Here is a 12,566-nt window from a genome sequence, read left to right as displayed (position 1 = left end):
TTAATTTTCTTTCTTTAAACAAATTATTAAAAAAATTTTTTTTCTTCCATTTGTTCCAGGTACCTGTCTTATAATTTCTAGGTGTAAATTATAACTGCCTTTACTTTCATAAACATGATTAATTACACTTATATTTTGATTATGTGCTTTGAGATTTAAGCAAAGAAAGATTAGTAAAAAGAAAAAAAAAAACCCACAACTTCATATTTCCAGTGTTACATTCTTCATCAAAAACCAAAGTCTAGACTAATGTGATTATTTTAGATAGAAATTTGGATATTGTCAAATTTGTCAATCTAAATGTACTTTTAGTGAATTGAAGTGGACTAATCACAAACATGAATTACAATTTTTAGGTTTGAGCATCAGGAAAGAAAACATTATTACACTCTCACCCAACCAACATCAGTAGTCCATTAAAGCAAAGAGAAAACTCTGTACCCTGACATCACTTCTAGATGAAGTTGTCCTGAGACAGTTAAGAAAACAGGAACATTGAAGAAATTCTCCTCAGGTACCTTTATTTTGCTTGAAGGCTGCAAAAGAAAACACAAGCCATAAAAACCTATTATTACATGTTTTGCTCTGCTTTTCATATTCACGTTTGTGCCACAACTAAAAAATCATATGCTATTAAACATATATGAGGACAGGTTCATTCTTATGGGAAAAAAAGGCAGCTTTCAGTATACACTTAAAAGAGAAAATTCCTGCTTGGAAAGTGCTAAGTTCAAGGAAGTTTGCTCCATATTTTTCAAAATATATAACAACCAAAGAACAAACTATTTTTGTCACAAAATATACTCCTTCCTAAAAACTGATTTTGATTGAGGGGCAAGCTGAAGCAAGAAATTATGAATTAGAAGTTTTAAATGTGAGGCATTACATAGTCTTTTAAAATTCTGACCCATGACTGAGATTTAATTTTAAGGGAATAGCCTCTAAAACATGTCTTGTCATATTATTATTAAATTATTAATAATAACGCTTTTAATACAGATTTTTATAAACACATTATAAACTTTTAAACACGTTAATTTCACTTATTCTTCCCGACAACTAGGAGATAAAGCAGGACCATATCTTAAAAGATATGATGAACATTTAGATTTAAAGATTTTTATGAACTTACAGTATAGATAGAGTGATTATTCCATTTGAAACTGACAGGAAATACGTCAGCCAACACTTATTAACAGTTAAGATAAAAAAATTATTTGGAGATCAAACATAATTTAAATAGTATAATTAAGAAAGTTTCTAGATCAAGTTATGACCATTATATCCATTTGGGGGAAGGAAGCTAATTTACCTACTCTTGTATTTCAAATTGTGATCTGAAAATGTCTTTGTGTAATGGTGCACTAAAACAAGTGCTGCAAAGGCAACAAAGCCAATATAAAATTTTCAATACAGGATGTAAGACTCCTTTTAAGAGACTTAGTACCAACTACTGAATTATAGAAACACATGAAATGAAGATATCTTATTTAATTCCATTGGTTGTTCTAAAAATATTGCATATCATGTATGGTTATGCGTGTGTATGAATACGAAATCTAGTGTAAAATTACCAACTGAAATCATTCATTTATTTTGTAATTGCCTATTATTTTTAAAACTTACTTTTACCTGGTCCTAAATGTCCTATTATTGCTTTATAAAAATCATCTTTGAAACCCACTATCACTTAAAGGATATTGTTTCCAAGGACTTAAATACTCAATACTAAAATATTCGACTTATGTTAGGATTTCAAAATAAAAGACATGTTCTCTGATATTTCTTTTTTTTTTTTTTTTTTTTTTTTTTTTTTGGTGGTACGCGGGCCTCTCACCGTTGTGGCCTCTCCCGTTGCGGACCACAGGCTCCGGACGCGACGGCTCAGTGGCCATGGCTCACGGGCCCAGCCGCTCCACGGCATGTGGGATCTTCCCGGACCGGGGCACGAACCCGCGTCCCCTGCATCGGCAGGCGGACTCTCAACAACTGCGCCACCAGGGAAGCCCCTGATATTTCTTTACTATTTACTAAATAATTATATTTCAAATCAGGCCCAGCACATTTATAAGAATATTATACTTTCCTTCTTTTCCTCACCTCTTTAGTCTATAATTTGTATTGGTGTTTTATCCTGACTTCTCTAAAAGTGATTTCTCTCATCTCCTGCACATATAAAAAAGTCTAATATTTAGGACTTGATTTTAGTATCTCATTTATTAGCATTTGTACAAAATGATGTCTGAGCTTCTTATATCTCTTAAATCCAACTTATTTAAAGCTAAAAACATATCACTACTTCATTATGCCTTCCAACGTCATATGTAAGCATTTAAATATTGAAATTCATACTACTTTTTAATAAATTACTTCCTTTCAGTTCTCCTTTATATTACAGTGAATGCATTACAGTGACTTTAAAAACTTCTGTATGTATTAAGTTATATTACCTATATATTTTATTTCAGGATATTAAAGGGACATTATAAATTATTTTTTAAAAAAGTAATTGCTGGGGACTTCCCTAGTGGTCCAGTGGTTAAGACTTCACCTCCCAAGGCAGGAGGTGCACGTTCGATCCCTGGTCAGGGAGCTAAGATACCTGGCGGCAAAAAAAACAAAACATAAAAACAGAAGCAATATTGTAACAAATTCAATAAAGACTTTAAAAATCGACCACATCAAAAAAAAAAATCTTACAATGGTGGGATAGGTAGCTCCAAAGGCCTATCCCTCTACAGAAAAAATGAAAATAATGAGTAAAAACTATAAGCATCAAAGGTTTAAAGTCACCAAACAAATGCTGAATCAAGAAAGAGGAAACTTAAAAATGGTAAACTCCACCTAACAATAGCAGACTGCACACTCTTTTCAAGTGCACATGGACACTGTCCAAGATCAACCATATGCTAGAACATAACAAGTCTCAACAAATCAGATAAATTACCTTTTTTGAACATAATGGGATGGAACTAGAAATGTAAACTGGTGCAGTTACTTGGGAAAAGAGTTTGGTGGTTCTTTAAAAAGATTAACAAGAATTATTATATATACAACATACAAATTCTACCTCCAGGTATATGTCTAAAAGAATTACAACCAAGTATTCAAACAACAATGCATTAAAAGGACTGTACACCATCCTTCATCCCAGGGATTCATCCCAGGGATGCAAGGATTTTTCAATATCGTAAATCAATCAATGTGATACATCACATGAACAAACTGAATAAAAACTATACAATCATCTCAATAGATACAGAAAAAGCTTTTGATAAAATTCAATATCCAAAAAAACTCTTCAGAAAGTGAGCACAGAGGGAACATACCTCAACATAATAAAGGCCATATACAACAAACCCACAGCTAACATCATACTCAACAGCGAAAAGCTGAAAGAACTTGCTCTAAGATCAGGAACAAGACAAGGATGCCCACTCTCGCCACTTTTATTCAACATAGTTTTGGAAGTCCTAGCCACAACAACCAGAGAAAAAAAAGAAACAAGAGGAATCCAAATTGGAAAAGAAGAAGTAAAACTGTCACTGTCTGCAATGACATGATGCTATACATAGAAAAGCCTAACACGCTACCAGAAAACTACCAGAGCTCATCAATGAATTTGGTAAAGTTGTTGAATAAAAATTAATATACAGAAATCTGTTCCATTTCTATACACTAACGAAGAAAGACAGGAAAGAGAAATTAAGGAAAAATCCCATTTACCATCATATCAAAAAGAACAAAATACCTGGGAATAAACCTGTCTAAGGAGACAAAAGACCTTTACTCTGAAAACTATAAGACACTGATGAAAGAAATCGAAGATGACATAAACAGATGGACACATATACCATGTTCTTGGATTGCAAGAATCAATATTGTGAAAATGACTATACTACCCAAAGCAATCTACAGATTCAATGCAATCCCTATCAAACTACCAATGGCATTCTTCACAGAATTAGAACAAAAAATCTTACAACTTGTATGGAAACACGAAAGACCCCAAATAGTCAAAACAATCTTGAGAAAGAAAAATGGAACTGGAGGAATCAGGCTCCCCGACTTCAAACTATACCACAAAGCTACAGTAATCAAGACAGTATGGTACTGGCACAAAAACAGAAATATAGATCAATGGTACAGGATAGAATGCCTAGAGATAAACCCATGCACATATGGGCACCTAATTTATGACAAAGGAGGCAAGAACATACAATGGAGAAAAGACAGGCTCTTCAATAAGTGGTGCTGGGAAAACTGGACAGCTACATGTAAAAGAATGAAATCAGAACACTCCCTAACACCATACACAAAAATAAACTCAAAATGGATTAAAGACCTAAATGTAAGGCCAGACACTATCAAACTCTTAGAGGCAAACATAGGCAGAACACTCTATGACATAAATCACAAAAAGATCCTTTTGACCCACCTCCTAGAGAAATGGAAATAAAAACAAAAATAAACAAATGGGACCTAATGAAACTGAAAAGCTTTTGCACAGCAAAGGAAACCATAAAAAAGATGAAAAGACAACCCTCAGAATGGAAGAAAATATTTGCAAACAAAACAACTGACCAAGGATTAATCTCCAAAATATACTAGCAACTCATGCAGCTCAATATCAAAAAGCAAACAATCTAGTTAAAAAATGGGCAGAAGACCTAAATAGACATTTCACCAAGGAACACATACAGATGGCCAAGAGGCACATGAAAAGATGTTCAACATCACTAATTATTAGAGAAATGCAAATCGAAACTACAAGGTTATCACCTCACACCAGTCAGAATGGCCATTATCAAAAAATCTAGAATCAATAAAAGCTAGAAAGGGTGTGGTGAAAAGGGAAGCCACCTGCACTGTTGGTGGGAATGTAAATTGATACAACCACTATGGAAAACAGTATGGAGGTTCCTTAAAAAACTAAAAATACAACTATCATATGACCCAGTAATCCCACTACTGGGCATATACCCTGAGAAAACCATAATTCAAAAACAGACACGTACCACATGTTCATTACAGCACTATTTACAATAGCCAGGACATGGAAGCAACCTAAATGTCCATCGACTGATGAATGGATACAGAAGATGTGGTATATACATACACAATGGAATTTTACTCAGCCACAGAAAAGAATGAAATAATGCCATTGGCAGCAACATGGATGGACCTAGAGATTATCATATTAAGTGAAGTAAGTCAGAAAGACAAATATCATATGACATCACTTATATGTGGAATCTAAAAAAGTGATATGAATGAAGTTACCTACAAAACAGAAATAGACTCAGACATAGAAAACAAACTTAAGGTTACCAAAGGGGAAAGGGCAGGGAGGGATAAATTGAAGTGTGGGATTAACATATACACACTACTATGTATAAACAGATAAACAACAAGGACCTACTGTTTAGCATGGGGAACTATATTCAATGTCTTGTAAGAACTTATAATGGAAAAGAATTTGGAAAATAATATACATAAATATAAAATGAATCACTGTTCTGTACATCTGAAGCTAACACAAGATTGTAAATTAACTATACTTCAATTTAAAAAATGGTTATAAAAATTTTAAAACTCCAAGTATTCAAATAGATACTTGTACATTAATGTTCATAACAGCACTATTCACAACAGACAAAGGTGGAAACATGGATAAGTGGATAAGCAAAATGTAGTGTATATAAACAATGAAATACTATTTAGCCATAAGATGGAATGAAGTACCTATATATGCTAAAACACGGATAAACCTTGAAAACACTACGCTAAGTAAAAGAAAGACATAAAAGGCTACATATTGTATGATCCCATTTATATGAAATATCTAGAGTAGGTAAATCCATGGAGACTAATCGGTGAGAGCAATGGTCTGGGGAGAAGGGTAAATGGGAAGTGATACTTAATGGGCATGGGGTTTTCCTTGGGATAATGAAAATGTTTTGGAACTTAATAGGGGTGGTAGTTGTATAACACTGTAAATGTAGTAAATGCCACTGAAATATACCCTTTAAAATGGTTAATTTTATGTTGCATGAACGTCATCTCAATTTTTTTTAAAAGCATACATAAACAAGTAATTATTAGACATGACAGGGTCAAAAATTACTAACATGGGATTGCAAATTTAAGATTTACAATCTTAAATACTTCCATTAGTAATGAAGAAAGAATAAAAATATATGAATTAAGTATCCAACTTTGTGACTTTGCCAGTGGGAATGGATTTCTTTAAAAAAGATTCTCAAATTGCAACATTAAAGTTAAGAATTTCTATTTAATAAAGGAATATATAGGCAATTAAACAGAACAACATATTGTATTATGGATAAAATATTTTCAGCTTCTAGAACTGACAAGTGATTAATGGACAGAAAATATAAGGACCTCCTGTGAAGAAAACGAGAAAGAGAAAATAAGCTGCTCCCCAACTGGGCAATGGATATGAAAAGCAGATTTACAGAAAAGAAAATTCAAAAGGTTAAGATGTATGAAGAAACACTCAACTATGAATTAGAGAAACACAAATTAAAACAAGGCATTTTAAGAAGAATTCATTGCATACATCCGACTGACAAAGATTAGAAAGTTGTATAATATCAAGTGTAGAGGTAGATTCAGGATGTGGTAGGCAGATTTCTAAGATGTGTCCCAAGATTCTCAGCCCCTGGTTTATTCAACCACTAAGCCAGGTACTGATGTGAAAGGATTTTGAAAATTTAATTAAAGTTCCAAATCAGATGGCCTCAGGATTTGGAGATTCTCTGGGTGTTCTTGACCTAATCACGTGAGCCCTTTAAAAGGAGAAAGTTTTCTACAGCTGGCTGCAGAACAGTAAGTCAGTAATTTGAAGCATGAGAAGGATGTGACACGCTGTTGCTGGCTTGAAGATGGAGGAAGACACAGGGAAAGGTGCTTAGAGCAGTCTCTAGAAGCTGAGAGCAATCTGGCCAGCAGCCAGCAGCAAAATGGGAACTTCAGTCCTACAACCAAAAAGAACTGAATTCTACTGAGAACAAGAATGTGTTTGGAAGAGAACCTCAAGTTCCAGATGAAAACATAGAAAGCTTAGCTGACACACTGGTTTTGGGCTTGTGAGACCCTGAGATCCTAGCCACGCCATTCTGTACTATTGAACTATAGAGCTGTGAACTAATAAAGAGATGTTGTTTTAAGTCACTAAGTTACAAGTCTATAGAAAACTACTTCATAGGAAAACAGGAACCCTCAGGTAATGTCAATATAGTCTATACTGGCACTGCTATTCTGGATAACATAGTGAAATTCAGAATGTATATACCCTATGACCAAGGAATTCCACTCCTGGATATCCATTCTAAAGAAATTTTCACACAAGTCTCTTAGGGAATATGTATAAGACTATGTATTGCACTATTTTTTTTTTCTGGGTGTAACTGAGAATTGGAAACAACCTAAGGGTCTATTACTATAAAGGGTAAGTGAATTGTAGCAGACAAATATCAATGAATATTCTGCAGCAATGACAAGCAACAAATAGATGTACCTATAGCAACATGGACAGATTTCAAAACAAAGAGTTAAATGGAAAAAAGTAGGAAACAAAGTAAGATACATATTATCATTAATGTAAATTTAAAATATACATAAAAGATCACTCATATTTTATGAGGCTATATACATAATAAAAGATATATCAAAGATATTAAAGTGAGTGCCTCCAAGAGAATATGAGGAATGGAAGTGGGGATTAGGATAAAGAGGAAAAATTAAAACAAGAAAGGAGTTATGCTGGATGGCGTTTTGTCAGCTTGGCATTACTACTCCCACCTAAACTGAGGACTGTGTTTCCTAGAATCCCCTTTCCTGCATGGTTCCAGGTTTCAGTTGGCCATCTACTGTTGGAGAGGAATGTGCATAACATTTGAGAAGAGAAAATGAAACTGAAGTCATTAATCTCAGAAGACTGTGGCAGTCTGACACAGTGACACACTCACCGTGGTGCCTGGTGATCTCTAATGTCTAGCTTGTCTCCTTACTACTGACCAACAGTAGCTCTATGATAACCACCAAGTGCTGGACTGCAGTTACTACAGAGTGGACTGTGATAGATTAATTGCATTAATGGCTCCAATTTGTCACACTTCTCTATATCAGCACCCCTTGGCATATCATACGCTAACCCTGAGCTTGGCCATGTGACTTGTTTTGGTCAATGGCATGGTAACAAAATTGACAAAAATAGTGGCTTGAAAACATGCTTATGAAGTTCACATTCTTTCTTGGACCTATGCCACCAAAGAGATCACACCCTGATTAGCATGATGGAGGAATTTGAGAGACATGTGGAGAAGAGATGGGTCATCCCACATGAGGCCATCCTAGACTGCCCAGCTCCCAGTCAATCCATCAGCTGACTAAGCCAAACCCAGATCAGAACCACTCAGATGACCTGTAGACTCACAGGAAAGAACAAATGGTTTTGTTACAGTGAGAGGATACAAGGGCCTATAACAACAGTGTGCCGTGAATGAAAATTATGTTAAACTAAACTCTGTATTCCTAAGGTTAAAAAAATACACATTCAGACACACATACTTCTACAAAAACAACCATAGCCAATATGCACTTAGCACTTACTCTGTGCCATGTACTGTGCTAAGGAGTTTACAAGCAATCCAATGAAGTAAGTACTAGTATCCGCACTTACAGAGAAGGAAACAGACACAGAGGTTAATAACTTAACTTGCCTAGTATGACAAAGAACATGAACCAAGGTGGTTGGGCTCCAGAATCTCTATTCTTTTTTTTTTTTTTTTTGCGGTACGCGGGCCTCTCACTGCTGTGGCCTCTCCCATTGCGGAGCACAGGCTCCGGACGCGCAGGCTCAGCGGCCATGGCCCACGAGCCCAGCCGCTCCGCGGCACGTGGGATCTTCCCAGACCGGGGCACGAACCCGTGTCCCCTGCATTGGCAGGCGGACTCTCAACCACTGAGCCACCAGGGAAGCCCAGAAGAATCTCTATTCTTAACCACACATTATTTCCAGGAGTCATAAGAAATACCTAACAATGGTTGATTCTGGGGAAGGAAACTAGATTACCGGGAAACAAGGTATGATGGAATCCTTCTGCACTTTGATTTTTAAAATTTTTTTTTAAAGATTTTTTTTTGATGTGCACCATTTTTAAAGTCTTTATTGAATTCGTTACAATATTGCTTCTGTTTTATGTTTTGGTTTTTTGGCCAGAAGGCACGTGGATCTTAGCTCCCTAACCAGGGATCGAACCTGCACCCCCTGAATTGGAAGGCGAAGTCTTAACCACTGGACTGCCAGGGAATTCCCTTCTGCACTTTTAAATTGGTACCTTTTGAACAGTAAACTACATTACCTGTTCAAAAAATAAATTTAAAATAGCATATTTGTTAAGAGGGACTTGGAGGTATTACCAGCAAGTACTCAGAATAAAAAGTATACTGGTTTTATTCCCTGTGTATTCTTTTTTTTTTTTTTTTTTAAGATGTTGGGGGTAGGAGTTTTATTAATTAATTTATTTACTTTTGCTGTGTTGGGTCTTCGTTTCTGTGCGAGGGCTTTCTCTAGTTGTGGCAAGCGGGGGCCACTCTTCATTGCAGTGCGCGGGCCTCTCACTATGGCGGCCTCTCTTGTTGCGGAGCACAGGCTCCAGACACGCAGGCTCAGTAGTTGTGGCTCATGGGCCTAGTTGCTCTGCGGCATGTGGGATCCTCCCAGACCAGGGCTTGAACCCGTGTCCCCTGCATTAGCAGGCAGATTCCCAACCACTGCACCACCAGGGAAGCCCCCCTGTGTATTCTTGATCTCATAAATACTAACGATTTAATCTTTTGTCCTATAGTGGTGTGGATTACTCTGGTCAGCACCAATTGGAAAATCAAAAAGCCAAGAACAAAGTATGGAACAAAGTCAAATACCAGGAAAAATATAGGTGGTTAGTAAAGTCTAACACTGCTCTATTTATAATGAAAATAGTTGGGGCAGGCCAAAAGAAGAGAAGGCCAAACAATATTGAGTTCTTCGAGTAGGAATTGAGTTTATACATGTTGATACGCTAAGCACCTAGCAAAGTGCCAGAGACAAGTAATTGCTCCATAAATGCTTGTTGACCAAAAGAGTGATGTCAACTGTGAGTGAGGGGATCAGCAATGAGAAGAAGCACAAGGAACCATAAAAGCTTCTAGCAAAGTGTCATGGCATTGCTGGTCTAAAAGGTATCTTTAGTGCACGTTTAGTGTCATGTTTGTTTTCAAACAAAGGTACTGATAAGCAGGTACTATTACAGAAATAAATTATTTCCTATATTAACTTTTTAAACTATAATGCTTATAAATAATTCTCCATTACTTTTCTAGCACACCTGGAAATAGGTGTTTTCTGTGGTTTTTCTTTAGTATCACCATCAGTTGAACACTGACAAGTATTCTAAACAACACAAAAGGGAGAGAATGTATTTTCAATACAGTATATAATTGTAAGTTTAAAGTAGCTTAGAGGAAATTTTTCATTTTCTTCAGAAATGTAAACTGTGTGACCACTATGATTCTATCTTCCTCCTATCCACTCCCACTCACAAACACATAATTTGTAGATATCCTATATAATCAAATACCATTTTTGACTAAATATAAAAGACATCTATCCTCTTCCTACCTTCCCAACAGCAAATCCCTAATTCTGACATCCATCAAACAGAAAGATTTAGAAAAGATGATGAGATAGTATCATCAATATAATCTTCTGATCACTGAAAAAAATAGCTCTTCAACATCAACTTTTTCACCTTTCTCAAGACTGTGCCTCACTTAGTTCCTAAGTAGGCATCTCTCCATATACTCTCTCATACACCTTTCTGCTCCCTAACAAATCTCTAGTTACCTCTGGGACAGCTTCATTTCCTTCCCTCTTTATGCTTGCAAGTCTTAAAATGATCCAAACACACATCAAGCACTGTGAGAGTCACAAGTAAAAATTAAACATAATACTAAAAAATGCTATGTTTTATTTATTTTTAAAAGTTCCTGAAGCAAAACACTGAGCTGGGTGATGGCATTTGGTTGTTTATAGTATTATTCTCTGTGCTTTCCTATATGTTTAAAGTTACAAAAAAACACAGATCAGTATTTCCAGCTCTTAAAAATGTACAGCATATTATTGTGTGATTCCCACAAGTGTCAATACTTTTCATTCTCCTATTTTCTTCAAGCATAAAATATTTTACTTTATTCAGGTTCACTGTTTTTGTTCTAATTACTAGAGTGTTCTGTAAGTTTACATTAATAGTTGTAGTATTTTTATCTATATGATGCATTAAAGAGTCTCATGGCTGTGCTGTGAATATAATTATTATATATTTCTGTAAGGGAAAAAGAGTGCCAAGATCCCAAATAACCAACTTAAAAATAAACTATCCAAGTCTCTGATTATATTTCTGCTACACCTTAAAGAAAAAAGATAACTAAATTAAGCTAAACATAATTAAAGAAATAAAATAAAAATTCAAGTGTTTTATGCACTGTCAAAAAACCCGTAATGACAAAAATCGGTAAGCCTGAGGCAAGTAATGAGATACCAAAATATTCTGGTTGGTTTATGTTAAAAAATATTTTACATAATAAATGAAAGCTCTAATTCCAAAAATCTATTTCACTGTATAGTACTTTAAAAAACGTTTTTATATCCTATTTTTCTCAAATCAGAGAAAATACTAAAGGGCTTTACGAAACACTAAAGAAATATGTTGAAGATGGGATAAGAGTAAGATGAAAAATTACCACAGCATTATTATCCTGATATTCCTTGGGAAAAAACGTATATTCACACATAGTAATCAAACTGGCAAAAATTAAAGACAAAGAAAAATTACTGAAAGCAGCAAGGGAAAAATGACAAATAACATACAAGGGAACTCCCATAAGGTTATTATCTGATTTCTCAGCAGAAACACTACAAGCCAGAAGAGAGTAGCATGATATACTTAAAGTGATGAAAGGGAAGAACGTACAACCAAGATTACTCTACCCAGCAAGGATCTCATTCAGATTCCATGGAGAAATCAAAAGCTTTACAGATAAGCAAAAAGCTAAGAGAATTCAGCACCACCAAACCAGCTCTACAACAAATGCTGAAGGAACTTCTCTAAGTGGGAAACACAACAGAAGAAAAGGACCTACAAAAACAAACCCAAAACAATTAAGAAAATGGTCATAGGAACATACATATCAATAATTACCTTAAATGTGAATGGATTAAATGCTCCAACCAAAAGACACAGGCTTGCTGAATGGATACAAAAACAAGACCCATATATATGCTGGCTACAAGAGACCCACTTCAGATCTAGGAACACATACAGACTGAAAGTAAGGGGATAGAAAAAGATAGTCATGCAAATGGAAATCAAAAGAAAGCTGGAGTAGCAATACTCATATCAGATAAAAAAAGACTTTAAAATAAAGAATGTTACAAGAGACAAGGAAGGACACTACATAATGATCAAGGGATCAATCCAAGAAGAAGATATAACAATTAT

The 12,566-nt window shown here is 35.2% G+C and overlaps 1 protein-coding gene across 10 annotated transcripts in view; it reads right to left on the bottom strand.

Annotated features, from left to right (window-relative positions):
* NARS2 (asparaginyl-tRNA synthetase 2, mitochondrial) overlaps nt 1–12,566 on the bottom strand; it is a 135,438-nt gene that overhangs the window by 70,454 nt on the left and 52,418 nt on the right. For 9 of the 10 annotated variants that reach the window (XM_065881863.1, XM_065881864.1, XM_065881869.1 and 6 more), the window contains one exon: nt 442–536. The exons of the other annotated variant lie outside the window; for it this stretch is intronic. In XM_065881863.1, coding sequence (XP_065737935.1) covers nt 442–536 — 95 coding nt within the window. The remainder of the gene's footprint in view (nt 1–441; nt 537–12,566) is intronic. 10 annotated transcript variants of the gene reach the window in all.

The sequence above is a fragment of the Phocoena phocoena genome, chromosome 8 (genome assembly GCF_963924675.1).
Source record: "Phocoena phocoena chromosome 8, mPhoPho1.1, whole genome shotgun sequence".
Lineage (NCBI taxonomy): Eukaryota > Metazoa > Chordata > Mammalia > Artiodactyla > Phocoenidae > Phocoena > Phocoena phocoena.
Note: the sequence above shows the minus strand (reverse complement) of the source record. Positions and strands in the feature narration are given on the sequence as shown.